At 50.7% G+C, this 24763-nt stretch overlaps 2 protein-coding genes and 1 long non-coding RNA gene across 21 annotated transcripts in view; 2 read left to right on the top strand and 1 right to left on the bottom strand.

Moving 5' to 3' along the window:
• LOC309608220 (uncharacterized protein C6orf52) overlaps positions 1 to 24763 on the top strand; it is a 391220-nt gene that overhangs the window by 208285 nt on the left and 158172 nt on the right. The window lies entirely within an intron of this gene.
• On the top strand, positions 92 to 23053 carry TFAP2A (transcription factor AP-2 alpha; the record flags this gene model as incomplete). 15 transcript variants are annotated; one of them, XM_082347725.1, is made up of 8 exons in its annotated part: positions 6463 to 7149; positions 9438 to 9491; positions 9635 to 9872; positions 12945 to 12996; positions 15067 to 15298; positions 17147 to 17265; positions 19199 to 19340; positions 21241 to 23053. In XM_082347725.1, the coding sequence occupies 8 exons, from the start codon at positions 6599 to 6601 to the stop codon at positions 21527 to 21529; spliced, it is 1677 nt and encodes a 558-aa protein (XP_082203851.1). In that variant the 3' UTR covers positions 21530 to 23053. The 15 variants fall into 15 exon arrangements, 13 of the variants coding, with proteins under 13 accessions (XP_082203844.1, XP_082203854.1, XP_082203848.1 ...); XM_082347726.1 differs by adding an exon at positions 20899 to 20954 and having other exon boundaries at positions 6478 to 7149; positions 9438 to 9872; positions 21241 to 21376; XM_082347728.1 differs by lacking the exon at positions 6463 to 7149 and adding an exon at positions 132 to 295 and having other exon boundaries at positions 9438 to 9872.
• Positions 3789 to 8899, bottom strand: LOC309608223. Of its 5 annotated transcripts, XR_014232743.1 has the most exons (4): positions 6323 to 6385; positions 5861 to 6000; positions 4689 to 5062; positions 3789 to 4469 (listed from the first exon to the last, which is right to left on the bottom strand). It is a non-coding gene; the product is annotated as an uncharacterized lncRNA (long non-coding RNA). The 5 variants fall into 5 exon arrangements; XR_014232740.1 differs by lacking the exons at positions 5861 to 6000; positions 6323 to 6385 and adding an exon at positions 8397 to 8899 and having other exon boundaries at positions 4689 to 4963; XR_014232741.1 differs by lacking the exons at positions 5861 to 6000; positions 6323 to 6385 and adding an exon at positions 8397 to 8899.

Consider the following 24763-nt stretch of genomic DNA (forward strand, 5'->3'; position numbering starts at 1 on the left):
GCTGATGGCGAGATTGCCGCGGCTATAAATCCATCACTTCCCAGGTCAGCTCTGCGAGGCGCTGGGACTAGGGCTGGCGGAGTGAATTCCTGGGCTAGCGCGCATGCGTCGGCAGGTAGCAACCCAGCTCTTTATGACCAGGTGAGATGTTGGTGAGCAGGTAAAAAAGGAGGATTTGCCTAAGCGATTCCAGGGAGCGGGCCCGGCCGAGCCCTACAGCCCATGCCCGGCGGGGACCCGTCGCCAGGAGCGCCGAGCCGCGATGTCCATACTTGCCAAAATGGGGGACTGGCAGGTACGGGGGTTTGCCTTGGCCGGGGCTGAGGTGGGCGGGGGTGGAGCGGGGGAGGGGGCCGGGCGGGGGGAGGCGGAGAGGAAGAGCCGCGGCCCAGGGCTGCAGCGTCGTAGGTGAGGCGCGCCTGGCAGCGCCCAGGAGCGTTCCCAGGAGAGAAAGAGGGCAGGAAAACGGGCGCAGGCGGCGGCCGCGGCGCCGGGGGCCACGCGCGCCACCGGCCTGCCCGGTGCTGGGGAGAGTCCGGCGCACGCTCCACAGGTGGCCCCGGGGGTCACCGGTGCTTTGCGCTACGGACGCCACCACCTCCCCCCCCCGCCCGCCGCCAGTAGAAACTGGGGTAGATGACTAATTCAGGCGGGGGCAGGGCGCAGGCGGGCGTGCGGTGCGCCGCCAGCAAGGTTCCCTGCTCGCTACGCCTCCGATCTCGCCCTAGACCCCAGGGCGGCGCGTGAGATGGGGTTCCAGTGCACCTGTCTCTCCTCGCGTCTCCACGTTTGGGGGACCACAAGGGAGCGTGGAGAATAGAAAGGGGTCCGGCTGGACGGGTCGCGCCGGCGAGCACGTTCTTTTGGGGGAATACTCAAAAGAGTTTGCGCAAAGTTGAGCTTCTCGCTCCGTCTTCTTCCCGAAGCCACTTTTCACCGCTTGGGCTACGGGTTGGGGTGCCTGGACGGGGGCGGTAAGTGGCGAGTGATGAGGCAGAAGGCCTAGAACTGGTCGAAACCAACGCCTCCCGAACTCGGCCCTGCTAGGCCGCGGGCACCGCAAGGCCAGCTAGGCTCCAGATCCTTCTCTCCCCTGAGCCCCGGGCCCGACCCCGGCCGAGGGAGCCTGCATCCAGCGCTCTCTCCTTTTACCTTCCAGACGTTTCCCTTAAGGGAACCAGGGCGGCTCTGGCCAGGTTGGTGAGGATAGCAGCCTCTCCCGTGTCGCCGATTTCATAATGGGAACCGCGGGGCCTTCTTTTCGCCCTAGCCAAGCGGAGGCCTGGTTAGGGCGAGAGTCTATGTGCCTAAAAGCCCGCGGGCCGATTTGAAACAAACCCCGATCCTCTCAAAGAAAATCTGAGGCCCTGCTCTTTCCGGGGCGAGTTCTTTGGCTTGTTTCAGATTTCGGCCATCAGAAGTAAAGTTCAGAGAAGTCCCGTCTTCCCTACATTCTCTGGAGTTGGGGAAAGGAAGTCATCTTGCAGTATTTATTTCTTTCATTGCACTTATTCTTTTCATCAGCCGTGAGCTCTTTTAGACCTCTCCTCCCAGTTAAACCTAAATAAATGCAATTTCATCTCCAGAGTTAGACTTTGTGGTTTAAGGGTGCAAATCCCACATCAAACTCAAATCTGGGGCATCCACACCTTTCCCTCCCTTGCCCCTGTGGATCTCAGGGCCCTTCTTCATTCTCTTCTCTGGAGGGGAAGACTGGGGGACTCCTTGACGGAGGTCTTTCGGTTTTCCCCTCAAGCCGGGCGAACTTGGCTGCAGAATTCCTCAGCGTGAGAAAACGCCCGCAGCGCAGGCTCGGCCAGGGTCTGGGCCTCCAGTGGGTTCGACTGAGGTTCGGAAGCAGCAAGATTCCAGCCTGAAGGGGACAGGAGTGAAGCCTGGGCCTGGCTCCCGTGGGTCCACTGTTTGGCAAGCGGTGGGAAGCCGGGATCTCGGGTGGGGCACGCGGATTTGGGGCCTGGAGAGGCCGGCTCCTCTGGCTTTGGCCTGTTGGGCTCCTGGGGCCCACTGGGTGGTAACAGCTGGTGAAAATGGAGTCCTTCTGCTTCCCTCGTTGTCTCTTTGTCTCTCTCAGTGTCTCTGTCTCTCACACAGATACTCACTCTTCTCCCAACGCCCTCTCCACGCCCCCATATCAGGCCTGGACCCCCGACCCCTGCCCCCAGGCCTGGCGCTGCTGTCCTGGGGTCCCGGCGAGGCCGGAGCATTGACATGCAATGAAGCGACTTGTCGTGGTAATGACGCTCACACACTACCGCGGCTCCGCTGGCTCCAGGGGCGACCGGGGCGCTCGCTCGGGCCTTTTCTTCGGCGCTCCTAACGCGGGCGGCGGCGCGGAGCCCGCAGGCCCCAATCTGCACCTCAAAGGCGCCCTCGGCGGGAAAACAACAACAGTTTAGCAGCCCCGGCGGGTGTGGAGCCGGAGATCTGCGGGGCTCGGGTCAGCAAGGGGGGAAGGTGGAGAAGATGAAGGCCCTGAAATGCCTTCCCCAGCCCACAGATAGAAAGAAAGCGAAACCTAGATTTCCCCCAAGCACACTGTGGCGACGTCTGGGGGTGTAAGATGCCCTGCTTTCCGGGCCGAGGCTTTGGCCTACAGATCGCGCTCTGGGGCTGCGGCCGCGGCTGGAAGGGTGTCGGTCCCCCGGGCGGCCCATCCCCCGACTTCCAGCCGCCACGTTGGGCGGCGGCCCCGGGCCAGCCCGCAGGGTGCGTGGCGCTCGCGCTGGAAGTTGACCATTTTGCGGGCGGAGCGCGGCGCCGAGCCCGGAGCTGGGTCCAGCCAAGGGCCTGTGCCGCCGTGCGCAGGCGGGGGCCGGACGTGCAGGGGAGGGCCCGGGGCGTCGGAGGGAGCCCCTCCGGCTCTCCACCCGCCTTCCGGCTCTGGTCTTCTCCCTAACTTTTTGGGGGGGGGGGCTTCTGGCCTACTCTGCCGGGCTTGGGGAATTGGCTGCGGTCGTCTGGAGGGAGAATTGCCCTTCGGCGGCTGGGGTGGGGAGCGGGTCCCCCTCCTCTCGCCTTCCTTCCACCTGTTAGGCAACGCTCGCATTCGCGACAGCCTTTACCCTCGCGGCGAGGACGCACCGTGAGACCCGGGAGGCCGGGAGATTTGCAAGCAACAGGCCCAGATGGCATCAGGGGTCGTTCCTAGAGCAACTTTGAGGCGAGACCTACTGTTGTTGGGGGATTTGCCGTATTCGAGAGGGAGAAAGGAGGTTTTGACATAGGACAAACGAGGAAGCTCGGCCAGAGAAATTAATTACTCTGTATTTCCAAGGATCGCATCACGTCTTTTTTTGGTCTCTCTTTCCTTTAAAAAAAAAAACTCTGTTTCACAGAAGAAAAAAATACAGAGCCCCGGTGGGGCGAGCAGGCCCCCGTGTGGAGCGGGAGAGCGGGGGCTGGCGGACCTGGACGACGGGGTGGCTCCCGGGCCTCCGGGTTCCGCGCCAGCCGGGCACTGAGCCGCGAAAGCGCCCGCGTTAGTAACAGCACCAAATCATGAAGGAACTCTCCCTGCTTTAATTAAAAAGGGGAATCTTGGGAAAACTGGAGCAGATTAGCACAGCGAAGGGTTGGTTCCCAGCGATTTATTTTGATGCATGCATGACACGGCGCACACATGTCGGTATTTCGGCTCAACTCCAGAAGCGACTGTGAGTCTCCATAGGAGTTCCGTATTCCTGTCCACACTGCACCCAGCAAGCCCTTAGCCCAAATACCACGTTGAATTATCAGTCGGCCCTAGCTTCATACAAATGAGAGGAAAATCATTTAACCCCTGGAGCTGTCAAGTAACCTCTTCAGGGTACACTTTTTATTTTACACGCGGCAATTAAAGGATCCCAAAGCCCAGCCGAGCGACTGAAGCCGTCTGGCAAAATCTCCAACCTGGGGGGTGGGGTGGGCTGGGAAGCGCGAAGCCAGTAAAACTCCCAGGGCGCCGCGGCCGGAGGTGTCAGCTGCCGGGAGCGGAGGCGATCTCTTGTTGGGCAAAAATCCTGATGTGACTTCGCCGGTCTTCGTTTGGTGGTTATATTTGATTGCGAAAGGAATAGTAATTTCTAATAAGATTGGACGGGGCCGAAAGGACAGAGCCGCTGGTGGAGGCAGGGATGAGGGAGAGGTGCTGAAAGCCGGGCCCCGGCGCGGCCTCTCGGACCCTGCGCAGTGCCGGGCTTTTGCCGGGGCGTCTCCGGCGAGGAGGAGACGGAGAGGAGAGGAGAGGAGAGGAGAGGAGAGAGGAGAAGTGTGGCATGGGGGCGGGGGCGTCGGGGCAGGGGCGCGCGGCGGGGCTCAAGGGAGATTTCGTGGGCTCCCGGCAAGAGCGCGCTCTAGGAGCAAGTTTGCGGCTTGGAGAGGCCTTTATACCTGGGTCGGAGCGGCCGGCGGCAGATTGTGGTGCTGGCGAGCAATTGGACTATTGTTGATATGCTAATGAGGCGATTAGGCTGTTGGTAAAGAGCAGGAAAAGGGAAAAGTTTCTACCATTAGAGGGAGATCTCCGAGCGCGCACGGGAGCTCTTTTCCTTCTCGCCTCCTCCTCCTCGCCCTCCTCCTCCTCCTCCTCCTCCTCCTCCTCGCCCTCCTCCTCCTCCTCGCCCTCCTCCTCCTCCTCCTCCTCCTCCTCCTCCGGCGCTCACCGCCCGCAGCCGGCACTTTGCGCTTACCCAGAGAGTAGCTCCACTTGGGTGCGAGGCGGAGAGGGGGCAAATCCATTCACGCCGATCCATGAAAATGCTTTGGAAACTGACGGATAATATCAAGTACGAGGACTGCGAGGTAAGCGCGGCGCTAGCTCAGTCGTCCTCGCGGCCGCAGGCTCGGAGCCGTACTTCCCGCTCCTCCTCCTCTCCTCGAAGCCAGCTGCGAGGTGCGGGTGGGACAAACTTTCCCCAGCGCAGCGCCCGCCTCTCCGATTCGCCCGAGGAGCGCAGGGGAGAAGCTGCAGAGGGAGGACGAGGACGTTCCCTTCTTTCATTTCCTTCCTTCGGAGCCCCTGTCCCACTTCCCCCCTTTTCCTCCTGACCGCTTTTGACTGTGCCTAAGAGTAGAGCGAAGAGAGACAAGCTGGGTTTTGGAAGCAATTGCTGGCAATTGGGCACGCGTCCGTGCACTCTGCGTGTCTCTCCAACGAGATTCTGAGGGCCCAAGTCACCAGGAAAAAAGAAAGGAAAGAGAAAACCCTTTCCCCTCTTTAACTTTGTCTCTGATCTTTAATATTCCTTCTTTTATGTATTCATTCTTTCCTTCCTTCCTTCCTGCCGTCCCCCCACCCGACTTTTCTAAAAAGGCCCTTTTCAATTTGGAGAAGGCCCCCCCCCCCCGCACACTTCGCTCTCAGCTGGGCTGCGCCTCCCAGTGAGCGGGTTCAGTTTGGGGACACTCAGCTCCCAAACTGCTGCGGGGCTCCTCCAGGTACACTATGTTATTCAGGAAGTTCTAGGCAGTTTCTCTCTCTGAGCTACTTGGTGGGCGCAGCCCTGGGGTGGGGATGGGAGGCGGCACCGCGCGGAGCCGGCTGGCCGCCGGCTCCCTACACATCCGCCGGGCACTCGGCTGCGTGACCGTGGGAATCCTGGCGGGGCGGCCACAGCCTCCGGTGCGGGGAGCCCGCCCGGCCGGTAGAGCGCGCAGCACTGGAGCCCATTTTAAAAGCCACGATTCCCGGAGCTCGGCTTCTTGGGGCAGCCGGGGAAGCCCCAGGACTACCGGCCGGCCGGCGGGAGGCGCTGGGAAAGGGCCTGGCGGCCGCTGTTCCAATCCCCTTGCAACTCCCCGCTAAAAAGAGCCGATGAGTCACGGGAGGGGGAGGGGAGGGGGCCGCGACCGGAGAGATTACCTAAGTAAATAATAGGTGGCAGTCCCGGCTTTTGCTATTTTTTCTTCTCTCTTTTCTTTCTTTCTTTTTGGCATGTGGAGCTGGGAATGTCAAGCTGTCTGTGTGGGCGCAGCGGCGGGGTCTTCACTTGAAATCAGAACCTGGGCTATGTGAACGATGTGTCACCCGTCCCCTTCCTCCTCTCCTTTCTGTAGACTATTTTAAATCTTTCCCTTTTCCCGGGTCCTCCTTTTTCCCCTCCCCCCCTCCCCCGGGGCACGAGGTGACATCCCAAGGGGACGGGTGCTTATCTGGGGACTCGTGTCGTGCGCGGTGCGGGGCGCAGAGACTCCATGTCGGGCCAGTCGCTTTGTTTTCAGGGCTGGGGGGCCCTTTGCGAGCTGGTCGGGGTGACACTGAGCCCCTAAGCCTCCTAGGGTGGATTGTCGCATCCGGGCTGTGGCCCGGGGCTCGGGCAATCACCTTCTCAGAGGCCGAAACACCCGGCGGGCGGGGTCCGAAGCTCCGCGCGGCGCGAGCTGCCCGTGGGACCCAGGTGGGAGGCGATGCACTTGCACACCCGGAGAGGGACCCTGTGGGGCCGCGTGTGCATGTGCGTGTGAGTGAGACAAAAACAGATGAGAAGCGAGAGGAGGGAGAGGAGGATAAATAGAGCGAAGGCTGTTTCAACAACTTTGCGGTGGGCGAGCGCCGGAGCAGGGATTTCGGGTTTCCGAGCCGGCTTGGGGCCGTCTAATTATGTCGGGCTCTGCAGGGACACGCAGGAGGCGAGGTGCCGCTTGTTCCGACACCCCGGCGGGCAGACTGGCAGCGGCGGCTGGGGGAGAGCGAGCCGTGTCATCCGGGGGGGCGGGGGGCGTCGGGCGGGAGTGGCCCAGCCAGTCAGACGGGTTTGCGCCGGGAGCCGGGAGCCGGTGCCAGCGGCGCCCGGGCTGGGCCGCTTCGCGCCTCCGCGCCCCGGGCGGCGTCCCGGCTCCCCCTCCGCGAGCCCCGGCCCCGGAGAGCCGAGGGCAGGGCGCCCGCCGCCGCGAAGTGTCCAGCCCCGGGAGTCCGCGGGAAGCCGGAGCGGCGGCCCGGGCAAGGGCCGGGCCCGGGCGGGGTGCCGGGCCATGGAGGAGCGGCGCGGGGGCGGGCGGCCGAACCCCGAGCCCCAGGCCCGGCTGCGGAGCGGAGAAGCCCGCGGCCGGAGGCGCCCGGGAAGCAGCTCGGGCGCCGAGAGCCAGGCGAACGCCCGGACGCGGTCCCCGGCAGCTCCCGGCCGCGACGCGCGGCCCCCGCGGCATCCCGAGGTCTGCCCCAGCCTTTTAGGTCTGATTGTCCTCGCTCGCTTCCTCTCCCCTCCCCCTCCCCCGCGGCCTCCCCCTCCGTGCGCGCCGGCTCGGTCCCCTCCCCCTCCCCCCTCCCTTCCTCCTCTCGGCTCTCCCTCCTTCCCGCCCTCCCCTCTCCCCACTCCGTGCTCCTCTCTCGCGCCCACACTTTCTTTCTCACACACGCACGCAGACACATTCTCCCTCTCTGCGCGCTCGCCCTCGGTCTCCCTCTCTCCCTCTTTCTCTTTCACTTTTGCTTGCCCTGCAACCTTTTAAAATGTTGCCCCTTCCCTGTGATTCGCCAGCCGCCGCGCCGCGGCCCCCCGCGCGCTCGCCCGCTCCCTCTCTCGCCCGCTTTTTGTCTCTCGCGCTCCCTCTCCCCTCCTCCGATTTGCTACACTGAGGCTCCCGTCAATGGACTGCATTGAGAGCCGGCTCCGGCGCGAGTTGCCTCTCCGCTTCACGCTCGATTTCCAGGCATTCTTCCCTTATTAAGTATTCGTGTAATATTAATAGTCATGAATATCTGCTATTAGCAGGCTCCAGGAACGCTGCCCAGCGCGGTTATTAGAAGCTCAAGCGAAGCCGCCGCTAAGAAAAGAGGGGGAGACACGGATTAAGGAACACGCGCGCGCGCGCACACACACACACACACACAGACACACACACACACTTCTTGCTTTTTGCCTTTTTGGGGTTTTTCATTTTTTAAGGAACTTTGAATCCTACCCGCTCACGGCAGGATAGAGACCGTGGGTTCGACCAGCTGAAGGCGCCGCTCGAGTCGGTGGTTCAAGTTCGGATGGACCAGAGCGGGGCTCCAGCGCTCGGGGGAGCGGCGGCGCCGTGACCGGAGTCCCGGGTGGCGCGGGGCTCTCGGCGCCTTTTGTGTGGGGCGCGCTCGGGCAGCGGGGCAGCCGGGCTCTCCGGGCTTGCTTGTTGTTTTCCACCCTGACTCGTTACCCCAGACTCTTCGCAGATGTTAGTTCACAGTTTTTCAGCTATGGTGAGTCCCATCCCCACCCCCATCCCTGTTTCCTTAGGAATTTTACTCTGGAAAACCTGGGGCTGCGGAACGGCCCGTCCTCCTAGCCCGGCTTTCCTTCAGGGCACCCCCTTTCCGTTTGCATTGCCCTCGCTCCTCGTATCTCTCCCTCTCTTCCATCCTTCAGCCGAATGCGGTACCCCCCATCCCCCGCTCGACCTCTCCCGGCGCGCAGCCCTACCTCGCCGCTACTTCCCAAGGCGTGTTTCTTGCCACGTTCGTCTTTATTTCCTCGCCTCTTCACGTGTTCCCGAGATGTTCTCAACATTTGATGCTTAATCCGGCTACAGGAAAAATGCTGCCCGGTGTGCCCCTTCTTCCCCTCGGGGTCCGGGGCTGAACCTCCGAGGGCTCGCATTGCCTGCAATCAACTCTGTTCGCTTGTTTTGCAAGCGAGTTGCAATAGAGGAACCCAAGTCAGGCGTTTCTTCTGCCCTTTGGGGCTGGGGTGGAAGGGGCGGGGGCCTCCGCCCCGGGGTGCACCTCTCTCTTTTAAACCCAAGACAAGGCTGGATCTTTCCATTTGAAACCCAAGACAAGGCTGGATCTTTCCATTTGAAACCTTGGCTTGACGTCCCTCTCTCCCCGTCTCTATCACAAATCGACCCTGTCCAGAAAAAGGCTCCTAACTGAGGAAGCCGATAAGACAGACCCCCATCCCGCAGTTAAGACCTTCTTTAAGCTGGTAACTTGAACGTGGGCTTTTCTTACAGCCCTCTACGAAATATGCTTCTATTTAAATAGTCATGAAATGGTAATAGCCTTTGAATGGGTATGACTGTTTTCCTCCACTTAAATGGAACAGGGTAAACAATAACGCAGTGGCAGGCAGGTTCAAATGCAGGGACAGAGAAAAGGCCGCTTCTGCTGTTTAATATTTAGTAGGAATTTTAATTTTGCGTAAGGGAGGCTTCACTCCACAGCTTAACGGGCTGTGTTCCGGGAGGCCCTTTTTCGCCTTTTCCCCCCTTTGAAAGAAACGCCTAAGGGAGAGTCTCTTGTGCCCCCTCACGGGCACAGTCGAGGTCCCTGCGTTTGGGGCAGGGCCCTTTTCACTCCCGGAGTATTTGCTGAAAAGAACCGCCTAGGGCTCCTTTCTCGCGGCGGCCTGCGGACGGGGACAGGCCGTTTCCCACGCAGCCCTGAGCCGTGCACTCAGTGTGGCAGCTGTAACTCGACGCCTGATTTCTTGTTCTCTGCCCTTGCCCTCGCTCTCTTCCAGGACCGTCACGACGGCACCAGCAACGGGACGGCACGGTTGCCCCAGCTGGGCACTGTAGGTCAATCTCCCTACACGAGCGCCCCGCCGCTGTCCCACACCCCCAATGCCGACTTCCAGCCCCCCTACTTCCCCCCGCCCTACCAGCCTATCTACCCCCAGTCGCAAGACCCTTACTCCCACGTCAACGACCCCTACAGCCTGAACCCACTGCACGCCCAGCCGCAGCCGCAGCACCCGGGCTGGCCCGGCCAGAGGCAGAGCCAGGAGTCTGGGCTCCTGCACGCGCACCGGGGGCTGCCCCACCAGCTGTCGGGCCTGGATCCCCGCAGGGACTACCGGCGGCACGAAGACCTCCTGCACGGCCCCCATGGGCTCGGCTCAGGACTCGGAGACCTCCCGATCCACTCCTTACCTCACGCCATCGAGGACGTTCCGGTAAGAGGCCCCGCGGGCGGCGGGAGAGGAGACGCAGACCCTGCTCACCCACCCCCGAGAAAACCCCCGTAACGTGCAGCCCGGGGGCCCGGGCTTTCCTCCCTGGCGTTTACTTTCTCGAAATCTCCTTTTGTTTTTTCGGGTGGACACTTTAAGGACCCACCGAGACAGCCGCCTTAAAAAAATGGAAAAGAATTGTACTTGAGGGTTCTGCCCCTAGAACAATGGCTCCTGGAGCTCCTTCAAACAATGCCTGCATATTACCATTGAGAAATTAGACGAATGTCACCGTTGACGGTACCTTCCCCTCTCGACGACAGTAAACTGTTTGGACGGGGAGAGGATCTAATTCCACCGCTGTGTCTGTCGTGGGGATTTCTCCCTGTCCTGAAAAACATGTTAGAGTCAACCAAAAGGGCTCATTGAAACGCCCTGGCCATTTAAAAGAAAGTGTGAAAGATACACTAGGAAAATTATTTTTACCGGATTTTATGAGTGCTAGTGATATCTGAAAGTTATGTGTATACCCTACCCTGATTAAAGAATAGTAAGGAGCAAGTCCGAGCAGGAGGACATTAAATGCAGCCTTTTTCTCTTCCTAGGGGTGCTAAGGGCTGACCTCATAAATCATTAACTGGGTTCCCAACGCCTCTCAGAACCCGCTACACCCCCATATTAAATGAATGTTTTGAGACTATCGGGCAATGCATTCTTTGAGTTCTAATTCAGTTATCAATAAATGCAGTTTGAAATGATTTCTAAATAAGCATGGTATTAGCGCATTTACTGTTTACAATGCAAACCAGGCTACTGATAATTTGAAAATACTTTCTGAAATTAAATTTAAACCAGCATCTCTTGCTTCAATTCTACATATTTATGGTTTCCTCACAACCTTCCTGAAATGGAATTAGAGCAAGCCAATAATTTTATTAAAGCTGTAAAGGCTCTGTTAATGCTGCTTTTCTTTGGAGAGGAAATGTATCTGGATGTGATTTTTGCTAAAATGCTATTTCAAATTACTGCATCAAATATTGCAGCAATATGTCCGTTGACAGTTTAATGATTACTGCATTAGATTGCAAAGAAAATGGTCAGATGAACTTACCTGCTTGCTTGGTGAATTTAAATCATTATTTAAGTTACATAGGAAAATAGAAAATTTATTATATCTCTCATTTGGCCTAGTTAATCACTGAAATTTGTTGGTTATGTTTAGCAGCGTAGCATGGAAAGCAGGAAAGTAGGCAGTTGATCCAATGTGGGGTTTAGTAAGCATTGTGTGTGTGTGTGTGTTTTCATACATGTTTTTAGAAACTGATACTAAACTGTGCATTTCTTGGAAAGTAAAATGAGAGGAGCAATAGCTGAGAAAAGGGCCATTAAAAAACCAACCTGGAAGTTGTGATCATTTTAGCTCCCCTTCCCAAAGGTTCTCTGAATCCTTATCCTAGTCTGCTCCTTGGAAATATTTGAATTGCAAAATAACGTTGCGAGCTTTTGGAACTACTGTGAATTAGAATTGCTCTACTTTGCAAAAATTCCAAAGTGGCTGGTGTGAATTCTTGACACCGGTATAGTCACTCTTCGTGGTGAGATTGGCCTATAGGAGAAATTAATCAAAAGATCAAATAAAAACAAGGAAACCCAGTTGCTGCTCTTCCCCTTCCCTCCCCCACCTTTTAAGAAAAAAAATTCTTTCAAAGGAATTTGGGTCAGGAAAAGGGTTGTTTTCAATTTTCCCATTGCTGCAACAGTTAACCTTTAATAAGAACGACTGCCAGATATTTAAGAAAATCAAATCGATGGTGAAAATTATTTAATCATTAATATCTCAGTGGGGTTTTAAACTTAACAGTCTTCCCTGTATGGACAAGGTCTAGAAATAACACAAATAAAAGTATTATGCCACACTACATTTACTTTATGGGTTTAGGGTGCATGCATAAAGGGATCATATTTCCCCATATAGTTAAAACACAAGAACTGCAGCAGTAGTCATTTCTGAACATTTCTCAATTTAATTATACTTAAATCCAGAAGCACTTTAGGCAAGTTACAAATGAGAGCATTGAGTGTAATAAAACCTGTAATAAAGCAACTTAGTACCATCCACCCGGAATCATTGCGATCAGGCACAATTAACAGGAGCATAAATCCAAGACAGAATGGAAATGTTCGAATCAGTATTATTGTTGGACAAAGACTAGAGAAGGAAGTAATAGTTTTTTTAAATGGTAATGCCTGTGTTTGGTAACGATTGTGAAATCTTCTATCTCAGCAGCCCTGGTGCTAATTTGTAAACACAGGCAGACATTATATTGCCTGTCAGTTTCTGCATTAGAAAACACGATTTCATTTTACTTTCTAATCACGTTTTGACTCTAGCACACACGTATACCCATCCATCTGTAGAAAAAAAAAAAGGAAAAAAGAAACCCACACTAACAAATCCAAATCTGCTACTGGACACAGGAAAACCTCAAAGGATTTTTGTTTGTCTTTCTTTTTATCATTTTCATATCCCTATCTGATATCCAATTTAGACAGTAGTCCTTTTAAAATTTCTTTCATTTATCTATAAGTGAAGGTGTGTATACACGTTTGCTCTTTATCACATCACCTAAAACGTTTCCAATACTCCCCTGTTACTCCTGTCATTTCTATTGTGTTTCTCTGGCTTTTGCTGCCTGAACACTGGAATTGCTGAAGTCTGAAGCCGCTGAGGCGCCAAACTAAAGCTAGGTGTATTTTTAAAGGTCGAACTGACTGTGAGAAAGATCAAAACTCGGTTTAATTTCCAAAGAAAGTTTTATTCCCCACCCCCAGCTCCTTCAAATGTGGATTATTTGCTGGGGAACGAGAAATTGGCCGTGGGTGTACAGTGAAACCTCTTGAGCTGCAAAACCCCCAATTCCAATAAGCCAAGATGAGATGTTTATATATAAATGTCACTAGATGGGAGGGGGGACTTTGGAGTCTACACCTTCCCCTCCCCCTATCTTGCACGAAATATTCATTTCCTTTTGTTTTGATTATACACTTACATCCATGTGTATCCTTTTGTTGCAGCATGTAGAAGACCCGGGTATTAACATCCCAGATCAAACTGTAATTAAGAAAGGTAAGCCATTTCCTTCTGCATTCCAAGCATGTCCTTACAGGCACAGTGCTATTTAAAAGAACTTGCAGAGCTGTGTTTATTTTTTTCCAAGTAGGATTTCCTAAAGGCTCAGAATTAGCGAATAGATAGGCATAGAATAGCAATGCTTAAATGATCGGCTTTCAGTATGTTAGTAATGGCAACAGGCTAGCTTTGTTCTGATTCATGACTTGAACATTTAATTTAGTTTAATGATACCTGGACAAACACATGAAATGTGTAATAGTTGAACAGATTTGGAAGTGGCATTTCAATTTTGGAACGGTTTTAACAGTTCAGTTAATCCATTGCGTGAGTGGCCATGAGTGTTAAGAAGTGTATAATGCTAAAAACAGTGCAAGTGATTTAATATTAATATAGGAGCAGATGATAAAAAGACATAGCACTCCTTAGCAGAGGGGGAAAAAAATCTTTCATGTTCTTAAATTTAATTTCTCATTAGCTGTTTATGGGTTTTTTAAACTTTGTGAATTAGGTTAACAAAAATTTGGCTTTCGGTTAAAATTAGCTTTTTGAAGATGTCAGGTTTATTAGCATAATTGTTTGCAGCAGGAATTGTTTTTAAAAAGTGTCAAGTGATTTGGATGGATTTGTAATTTGTGTTGTTTAGTGAGTAGAAATAAAGTTTACTGGATTAAATGCTATTCACAGCAGCTTTTTTTTTTTTTGTTATGGTGGCAATGTTACATTTCAGGATTCTAGGCACCACCAGAGGACGATGCTATATAAAACTGTTCCCATTTCTAACCCCAATCAGTATATTGTTAGCGAGTTTAAAGTTTCATTTTTGCATCTGTGAAGTCTTTGTCATGTCAAATGAGATGTGCAAGGGATAAATCTTAAGAGATGCTCTTTCCAAGTCGACATGATAATTGGCTCTTTTATTAGTAATCTCTCAAGAGTTCGTTTAACTCCTATTGTCTCTATTAGCCTCCCCAGAGCTATTAATGTCACAAGTGATCTATCCAAAACCTAGAGCCCCCCCCACCTCCCTATACGTCTAAAATATCCCCATTCAAGAGGGAGGAGTACTGTATACATGTATTATGATGCATACATGTATTATTATGTATGTCTCCATGTGGAATTTTAAGATGCAAATGAATACTGTATTTAAATGGTTATGAATGCATCTGAATTATATTGGTGTTAGAAATGTAACATGTTAGTACACTTTCTGCTGGCCTTGAATTGTTTTCTAAGTATGGTGGATCCAACGATGAAGAGCTTATAATTTTAACTAACAAGAATATATCCTCCCCTTCCCCCCTTCCCAAAGAAGACGCTTAAGCATAGGACTATTAACTCTTTGCTCATCGAAAGAACACATTGCTAGCTTTCCATGGTAGGCCTGTTTATCTTTCTTTCTCCCAGTTCAAAACGGGGCTTGGAATGGATTTCCAAAACTCGAGTCTTTTTCACAGATAAACATAGGAAAGGGCCTATTTATCAAAAGGATGGGGTGTGACAACAGAACCCACCACTTCCCGGCTTGGTGCCTTGAATGAAATGCCCATTTACAGGCCGCTTTAGCCATCTGAACTCTCGGCTGATTTTAATTATAGGTCTGTGAAGCAGTTTCTCCCCAACGCTAAACCCCTCACCCCACGAAAACTCCCGAGCCTACATAGCTTGCTCTCGGTTTACAAACGTCACCCCTTCGCTGCACCCCGTCTGGGGGCCACTTCCCTCGGATGCTGAGAGCCGAGAGGGTCACGAGTTCACCACCATCTCTAGACAGCACCCCCGCGGTTAAATGGCAAGGGTCCAGGCCTGGCTGGCGGGGCTGGGCCGCCCCCCGGCCGCCGGTGAGACGCGCCGAGGGGCACAGGCTCCATCCCCAGGACCGGGATGGAGCAGGGACTAGGGCAGGAGATGGGGAAGGAGCCACGGAATTTTCAGGGCTGGAAGGAAAGCGCGGGTTGTGGCGCAAGCCTGGGAGCCGGCCCGGGCCGGGACGAGGGTCGGGGTCGGGCAGGGCTCGGGAGGATCCTCGGCGCCCACACGCGGCCTCCCCGTCTGTCTCCGCAGGCCCCGTGTCCCTGTCCAAGTCCAACAGCAACGCCGTCTCCGCCATCCCCATCAACAAGGACAACCTCTTCGGCGGCGTCGTGAACCCCAACGAAGTCTTTTGTTCAGTTCCGGGTCGTCTCTCGCTCCTCAGCTCCACCTCGAAGTACAAGGTCACGGTGGCGGAAGTACAGCGGCGCCTCTCACCGCCGGAGTGTCTCAACGCTTCGCTGCTGGGCGGAGTGCTGCGGAGGTGAGGCCGGAGGAAGGCTCTGCCCGCCAAGCACTGCGCCTGCGCCGGGCCGGCAACGCGGACGGGCCTCGCGCCAGGGCCCTCCCTTCGCGGGAAAAGAAAGGGGCGGGGAAAAGAGCGTAGGACCCGGTGGGTGGGAACTGGGGGCGGGGTGAGGCGGCGGGCGCCTGCGCACTCCGCCGCGTTCCCGCGCGCTCCGTCGTTCCGGGGGCGCGCCCGGGTCGGCCGGCGCAGCGCGCTCAGTGGGACCTCTGCCTCCTCCCACCCCCTCCCCGCGCGCACGCGCAGTTCGCTCCGCCGCGGGCTCAGTCCCGGCCGCTGCAGCCGTGGGGCGCCGCGCTCCCGCCTTTTCCCTCCTCGCGCACACCTTGCAAGCCTAGGAGAACTTCCTCTCAGGCGCCTCACTTTGCCTTACCTCCATGTAGGGTCTCCGATTGCAGCCCGCCGTCCCTTGAATAGGGTTTAAGTAGAAGACAATGGTTTTCTCTAGAGGCTCCGCGCCACGCCCCTGGGTCACCAGACGCAGAGCCCCCGCCCGAGGTTCTCGCACTAATGGTTCCGATGTACCGCGTCCCTATGTGTGCGAGGCACGTTTGCGTGCATTATGTGTGGTCGCTACCGACGATTGCATGTTGCATATGTGGCCAGGGATTCTCGTCTCACCCGCGCGAGGTCGGAATGATTCATTTCGTAGATGAGATTTTATAAGGGTCGGCGAGGTGAAGCACCTTGCCTCAGGGCAGGTTTGTCCCTCCTCTGGGCTTTTTTGCTCCTAGGGTTCCACCCAGCGTTGTGTGTGGTGGGTCTTGAGTTGAACTTTCCCAGATAATATTTTCTCCTTTTTCTCCTTTTTAATTTTTAATGAGAAAGTGGACCAAAACTTCATTCTTTTGACATTTATTCATATATCTGTTTATAGACCCAGAGTTCTGCTGTGATGGGTATATGCCATACAAAGGCTACAGAGTTTAACATCAGCTATTCCACTCTTTCCTTCCTCCTTCACGGTCATTTGCTGTCCCTTTGTAATCTTTCATTGACACAGATCTGAATCCGCCCTCTGCCTTTTTCTCCCCCTTCCCCCATCCCCAATATTGGAGACTGTTTACCTAGGGGAGTATAATCTAATCCACACAATTAAAGAGCACTTGAGTAGGGAATAAAATCTGAAATTAATTAATTTGCTGTTTTATTTAAACAATTTATCTTAACCACTTTCTGATTATGGGAGTCTATTTAGACATCTATTTAGAACCACCTCCATCGTCTCTGAAATCAGGGAAATTTTTAAAGGCTGATACCAACTTTTGACTTTTCCAGTTAGGCTGGTGACATGGCATGTAAACAGTTGGTGAAATGAACTTCCCACTGGGGCTAAAGCCAGAGAAAGAAACGTAAGAGTGATGATAACTTTGGTTACTCTGAATAACCTAACAGCAGATCTTGCAAAGACAATTTAAAGACCCCATTGGGATTTGTGCGATTGTAACAACAGGGAAAATATACAGTCATCAGTTGAACTCAAAAATACTTCACACCCTAGAGAAGAGAGCTGTGTTTATTTGTTTGTAGTTCTTCTTTATAGAGTTGGGAGATCAGAACCTTCCAACCTGCCACAATAGTTGCAGTAATAACTGAATACAGGGGGTGCTTTAGAGTTTAACAAGCATTTATTGCCTATGTTCTTTCTGTACCATTCCTTCCTAGGTTTCCCTTCCTTACATACCTCGGGGCCAGGATCCTAAATTTTTAAAAGTACATTTTAGGAAGTTGTCAAAATGACTACAGTGTGATGCAGAGCAACCAAATGTTTTCTAAATCCCTTTCTCACATGTATTTGTGAAACAGGGCGAAGTCTAAAAATGGAGGAAGATCTTTAAGAGAAAAACTGGACAAAATAGGATTAAATCTGCCAGCAGGGAGGCGTAAAGCTGCCAATGTCACCCTGCTCACATCACTAGTGGAGGGTAAGTGAGTTCCCTTGCTAAAGAGAAGGGAAGTTTCTTCTGAGAAAATGGCTAATATTCAGTGGCCAGATGTTTGGTTGTATTTTGTCAGTTGGGCAGTTTCATTTTTCCAGAAAACATAGCCAGAAGTGAACGGAATTCTTTCGTGTCAAAAAACTATTTGCATTTATTCCTGTCCTCCTTTCCTCTTCCCTTCTGCCACAAAATTACACCTCCCTAGCCTAATTCTGACCTAAACAATGTGAAAACTTAAGAACTGCATATTCTTCAAGTTCCAGTCTCCTTTATAGAGCTCAGCAGTAAATCACTTAAGCTTTTCTGACATCTGCGTTTGAGAAATGCGTGACCATTACTTCCTGAATTAATTTGGGAATCTTTGACCTGCATCCTGATTTAAGACCATCCTGAAAGCTCAGGGTTATATGCCCTTTTAGGTTTTTGTTTTCCAAACATATGCTCCCTTATCTCTCATTTAATTGTGCTTCTCTACTGGAGAGGAAGAAAAGTGAGCAATTTTAGACTTTGAGTTATTTGGATAGGAAAAGAAAAAAGAAATATAAGCATTGCAGAAAGTGTCTCATGTCAGCTTTTTACACACACACACACACACACACACACACACACACACACACACACACTCGCTTCTAAACCCCTCAAAACAAAAGCTCACCCTGTCCTCACTCGCTGTTCTAGATACATCAGAATCCAGTCACAACAGTCACAGCCCTACTTCCTCTAGATCCCTCTTAAGTTTGTCCGATACTAAATTGGCTTAAGTTTGGGTGTGTTGGAATGAATGTATAGTTCTTTTGCATTTTCCTTTGTGTTCCGTTGGAAATGTCTTATGCCAACAGGAAAAAAAGAGGCACTTAAGTTATGGCGCAGATTTCAAAACTACCATTTATATTTAAAGAAGGCACTTAATCTTATTTATATCTTGTATTTGAGGAGACATAGTATAATCGAATTCAAGTTCTAGCTTTGTAAATAATTTTAAAAATATTTAAAAACATAAAATTGAGGAGAAACCCTATGAACCGTTCGTTAATGGTGTCAAAAATGATACTAATGTGACTGTTAAGTCATAAGCAATTGTTCAGTGCCAGAAACTCAGCTACAGTAGCATTATATTAAAAATAATACCAGTACATTGGGAACCCACCGTTCTGACCCCGAAACAATTACACGCAGAGAAAATGGTAGTAGCGGCTTTGGGGGTAGTGTGAGAGTGTGCGTGGTTTTGGGGTTGAGTCCTGTAGCAGGGAAGCAGTTTCTGGAGAACTGTTATTGTTTGTGATCTGCTCCATTTTATGGAAACAAGCTCAGCGGAGAGGGCTTTGATGCTCTAATTGGCGCATGCGTTCTTCCGGAGCTGGAGCTAATGGCAGGAAGCCCTGCAGTAAAAACCAACTGGTTCAGGAAATTAAAACCAAAGATTCGAAAATCAACAACACAGGCAGACTCAGTGGAGTGACCCTCAAATCCTCTTGGTTAATCGGTTTGGATGAACAGATAATTATATGCGATAAAGTTAAAATGTAAACCCTTAGTCGTTCCCTTGCAGAAAAGCTCAAGGAGTAATTATGAATATCATTTATGAATGTGTTGATAGGTGTGAGGTTGGAATACAAGAAACATTTTAAAAAAGAAGGTGGGGGAATGTCATCGGGGTGGGGGATGAGGCTGGAAGGGAGTTGATGGGATTTTACATTTTCCAATCGCCTCGGCCTTCTAGGCTAAGTGGCCGTTTTCCCTGGGAAGTGCAGCCGCCAGATCCTACAGAGAAGGAAAGAAAATGCCTGAAATGGGAAAACAAGTAGTTTGTGTTTCCTACAACATCTGGGTTAAGAAAATAAGGGAGTTGGGAGGCAGTTTTGATCCCAACTTTTTTCATTCTCTTGCCCTCGCCTCCCTCCTCTCACCTCTTTGCCAGGAGAGGCCGTCCACCTCGCCAGGGACTTTGGGTATGTGTGCGAAACTGAATTTCCTGCCAAAGCAGTAGCTGAATTTCTCAACCGACAACATTCCGATCCCAATGAGCAAGTGACAAGAAAAAACATGCTCCTGGCTACAAAGTAAGACATTACCTCTTCGGGGTCTCTGTGTCTCACTGTCAAGAGAAACAAAAATCAAAATCGTTTTTGCTCTCACTTTTGGCCTCTTTTCCTTTTGTGTTAATCAGCTCTGTTGTAAATATTGAAGTTACAACACAATCTAATAAACCATAATTGATTTTAAAGGGGCAATACAAGGAAGATTGTGAGCGCGTATTTCCCTCTTTCCCCTCTCTTTCACCCCACCTTCTCATTTTTTAAAAAAAATTAACGTGTATGGGGGTGGGGTATAGTAGGGATTTGATGGAAGCTGAGTGTGGATTTGCGACTCTTTCTGGTCAGAAAGACCAGAATCAGGTTCTTTTTTTTTTTTTTAACTTTTTATTTTATATTGGAGTATAGTTGGTTAACAATGTTGTGATAGTTTCAGGTGTACAGCAAAGTGATTCAGATATACACATACATGTATCTATTCTTTTTCAAATTCTCAGAACCAAGTTCTTAAAGGAGTGACAGACTTGCCTGTATCAGTTTTTGTCTCTTATCAATATGTTCTCCAAGGGCAAGGATTAAGCAGTGGCCTGCAAAATGTTCAAGCCAGAAGCTGTCCTAGTTTCAACCCTAATTCCTTCTCCCATTTCTTGCCTTCCTTTCTCATCCTCCTCAAAAGTGCTGTGTACACACACACACACACACACACACGCACATCCACACACATCCCACAAGTTCTAGCCTACAGGCGAGATGTCAAATAGGTTTCCAAATGGCCCAAGTTATATTCCCATCGGTGCCTGGGCTGAATAGGCTTCTGCAGGTGGTGTGTGAAAAGAAAATGACTGTTTTGATATGTTTTCTGGAAATTAAAAGGCTTGTTTGGAAGCCCTTAATTATCAAAGTCGATGTCACAGGAGGGCATGGAACCAGAGGGCAGAGGCAGCGGCCTCAGGCAGGGCAGTTTCTGGCCTGGGGACACCAGCTGGCCTTGGAGGAGGTAGTCTGTCAGTGCTCCCCATTCTCCATCCTGCCTTCACAGCCCCCCACCCAAAGGCTGCTGCTGCCTCAGGAAGGCCCAGCTAGTCCTTGCTTCCCAGATTCAGAGACTGAGCTTCCCCTGTGCAGGCCACATCGCCCGTATTCCAACTTTTCTCTTAGCTTCCTAAACACACCCATATTCACAATTTCCCTAGACAATTTTTTTCTGGTGTGTGGGAAAAGAGGTGGAATGGGTGATTGAAATGTCTATTTCTTCTTCCACAAACCACTCTGAATTATCCCCAAGTAACATTTTTTTTTTTTGGTGACTTTTATTTTTAAAGGCAAAATAATCCCAAGAAAAGTTTTGCCTTTCTTGTCCACATCCACCCTGATCTGAAGGTGAATGAGTGGAGAGTTCATCCCCCCAAACTGCTGCCAAGGTCTCTAGAAGATTAGGGAAGAGGGGGCTCTATAGTATTTTGAGCAGAGCAGCTGATGGGTGCATGCTATTGGCTGTGGAAGAGATGCTTGCGTTTCTGACTCCTTGCCCCTCTGACTCACCTTTGTTTCTCTCCTAACGTGTAAAATGTTTTCTTGCGTCTAGGATGCTTTTGGTGTGAGCGAGAGAGGAGGGGGTTAGAAGTTTGGTGCAGCTGAGAGGTGAGAGAGACACACACACACACAGAAAGACAAGAGAGAGGCATTTGTGGACGTGTTTAAGGAGCAGGAGATGTTCAGGTGGACTCAGAGGTGGCTGGGTCTCCCCACATGCGCCCCTCCCCGCCCAGTCTGTCTCTGGGGCTTTGGGTCAGGTCAGGTGTCGGCGTGATCCAGGCAGAGGTAACGGCAGGGAGCGAGGTTTTCTCTGCTGCCGATGCTGCTAGCTGCCGAGCCTCATGTCTCTCTCTCTCTCTCTCTCTCTCTCTCCGCTCCACTTGTGCTGCAGACAGATATGCAAGGAGTTCACCGACCTGCTGGCTCAGGACCGATCTCCCCTGGGGAACTCGAGGCCCAACCCCATCCTGGAGCCCGGCATCCAGAGCTGCTTGACCCACTTCAACCTCATCTCCCACGGCTTCGGCAGCCCGGCGGTGTGCGCCGCGGTCACGGCCCTGCAGAACTATCTCACCGAGGCCCTCAAGGCCATGGACAAAATGTACCTCAGCAACAACCCGAACAGCCACACGGACAGCAGCGCCAAAAGCAGTGACAAAGAGGAGAAACACAGAAAGTGAGGCGCTCCTCCTGCCCCGCCCCCTGCCCGCGCCGCCTCCCCGGCCCCAGCGCGCCCACCCACTCCATCTCCATCTCCATCATCTCCATCTGCATCATCTCCATCATCTCCATCTGCATCATCTCCATCTCCATCTGCATCATCTTCATCTCCATTTCCATCTGCATCATCTCCATCTCCATCTCCATCTCCATCACCCCCCACCGATCACCACCGGCAGGTGACAGCTCCGGGATCAGCAACCCCCCACTGCTGCTACTGCTGCTGCTGCTGCCGCCGCTGCCGCCACCGCCTTCGGTCCGGAGTCTCGGGGTCCCGGGGACGGCGCTCCACTGTGAGCGGGGCGACCCCGCAGTCTCAGGCCCCGGCCCCGACTTCCTCCATCAGCACCAACTCCCCTTTGCCCTCGTGTGGAGCCTAAGAGAACAGAACAGGCCGTGAAGCCAGCAAAGAAAAGTTCTGTCGGAGTTTGTGAACCTTTTTTTTTTTTTAAACTAACAAATCAACAACGACAACAAAAAAAATTTAAAACTTTTTTTTTTAGAAAAAAGAACGTAAAAATTAAAAAAAAAATTATATGAGCTTCATGGGACGGAATCACCACCTTCTCTTACATACTTCAGATTGTAGCCATACTAAAAAAAAAGAAAAAGAAAAAAAAAGGCAAAAAAGGCTAATGACATTTTTATCAGTATTGTGAATAAACTTGAACACAGATACTCGAAGTTCCATGTCTTGTCTTCAGTTCTAGAAGTTTTCCCTCTTCAAGGTAAAGCGACCAACTTGAACTCTCTCTGGCAACACGATTCACAGTTCTATAAGGGAATCAGTGTTCACGTCTCTGTATATATTTATTTATGTGTAATTTAATGGGAATTGTAAATATGGTGAGTCTGTTTTAAGCCTTTTTTTTTTTTTTTTAATTTATCTGGTGATCTTGTTTACCTCTTGTTTAGTGGGTTTTGAATCTTCCCTATTAGTTCTTCATGTGGTTCATGGTACTTATTTAGGAATCCAAGGTTTGGGGGATTTTTTTTCCTCTGGTATTCATGAATTTAGCCCTGTTGTAGCATGTTAAAAATGACAATGAAACAGCTGAACAAATAAAAAAAGTAAAATAAAATTTTATAAATAATTAGTATTACATTTAGCTTTTCATTGAACTGAAAGAAAAAAGTGCTATTGGACCCTGGAAAGATTTTTAACTTGAGTGGTTTGATAACCGTTCTATGTATTGTGGGGAGAAAAAAAAAAGTTTATTTTATTCCACTGTCCTCCCTTAAAAGCATCATTTGAGCAATAAATGAGTATTGTCTTTAAACCAAGGGTTAGGGATTTCCCCCCCTCCTCTTTTTGTTCAAAGAACTTCAAACATTTGGGACCACCTGGTATTCTGTATTTTCACTGGCCATTTTGGAAGCAGTTCTAGCTGTATTGTACTGAGTTGTGCTGGCAGTAGTTTCCATGCCTGTCAATGTATCATAGTCCTTTGTTGCCCAGATAAATAAATATTTGATACGCTTTATGTCGATTTTTTTTATTCAGTGGCTGTCTTTACCCAGGCGTATTTTTGTTCTTGGCAGTATTTTTTATTCAGTATGGTTACAGTAATTGAGTTTAACTCTCCCTTGGCAATTGCTCCTTGCAATAAGCAGCTGAACCCATTGTTTCCCTCAAGTATAATAAAAACTTACTTTCAACTTGGAGTTCAGAGCAGGGTATCATTTAGATATTCCACTGAGTCTGTATTCAGACAAATGACACAATAAAACCCAATGTATTCTTTTGGATAAAAGATTGTTTGTACTGCTAAAGGAATGACATACTATCTTTTCCTTACTAGAAACATTAATTTTATTATTAAAAATAAAGTTTTATTTATGTTGATCCTTTAGGTTTTCACTTGTGTTTTGAAAACCAAAATATAAAACCTTCAGAGCCACACATTAAGAATGACAAGGAAGATGGAGAGCAGGCAGAAGAACCTCTGTCTCACCCTCCATAGCTACTTTGGGATCTGTCTCGGAGGATAACTGAAATTTGAACTGTTAGTTCATTAACACAAAGGAAATACTTCAAAATTCACTTACTTGCTCTGGCTTCTCAGTGGCTAAGCCATGCAAGTGAGTGAAAACTAGCTCTAGTTTTCTGGGAAGAGTGGCAGAAATGGACATGGAGCAGGGACAGAGAGGGCACATCGACATCGTCTCCCATTTATTTTAATATTTCATTTAGAGATGAATTCATTACTGTGCTGTTCTTAGTAGCTCTTGAGGTAGCAGAGGGGACTGGGAAACTCTGTTGATTCCCAGAATCTTTTCTGCCTGCCCCCTAAATGCCCACCCACCCCTTTCCCTCACCACGGGGGCTCCTCCTAGGACCTTTTAGAAATACAAAACCTTCTGTGAGGTGGGGCGGGGAGGGCTTCGTATCCTGCCCCTGCAGGCCCATCCCAGCGCTTAGCCCTCACAGAAGGAAGGACTTCCTGTACATAAAAATGGCGAATTCAGAGCTTTTGTAAACTGATTTGGAAAGTCCTTGCTTTGGAAGTGAGGAGGACTTTTAATGGTTTAAAAGAAGAAAGTGGAGGTGGTAAACTGGAAGGTTCACAGGAAAGGTCATAGGAAAAGTATCTAGGTATACATACTGGAGGAGAGTCAACATTTGTTCTTCCGGTTTGACATTCTGAAGGACTAAAGAAGCAAAGCATTAGACAGTGTCCATTTTGCAGCCTTTTGCTTTCTAATCTCCTTATGGAAGGCAGTGTAAAATCAATCTCGACAGACGAATGAGAGTTGGTGGAGTCTAAATTCTATTTTCCGAAGCCAGAGAATTCATAACAATGGTGGGTTTTTAAAAAAAATTTCAGATGGAAAGTGTACTCTCAGAACGCGATGCGGCAATTGTTTTTTAAAGCGGTTATTTATTATTTCCTAGAGAGACTGGTTAACTGTAACGTAGATGTAACAAAATAATGAGGCGAATGAACCCTAACTGTACATACTCTTGACAGAAATGAAATGCACACAGCATCGTAGCAGGTGAAGTGAAGCATTGTCTATCAAGGCTGTTTTTCTTGGCTGCATCTCAGATTGTGTGAGGATCCTGACCTCAGGCACAATAGCATTCATAAACAGCCATACATTGCTTCTCTTTCTCCAATGACACATAAATACTCATTTTAAAACGAAAACAATCGTATTAAATACCATTCATTCATATCTGGATTTACAGA

The sequence above is a fragment of the Balaenoptera borealis genome (assembly GCF_965194805.1).
Source record: "Balaenoptera borealis genome assembly, chromosome: 12".
Taxonomy (NCBI): Eukaryota; Metazoa; Chordata; class Mammalia; order Artiodactyla; family Balaenopteridae; genus Balaenoptera; species Balaenoptera borealis.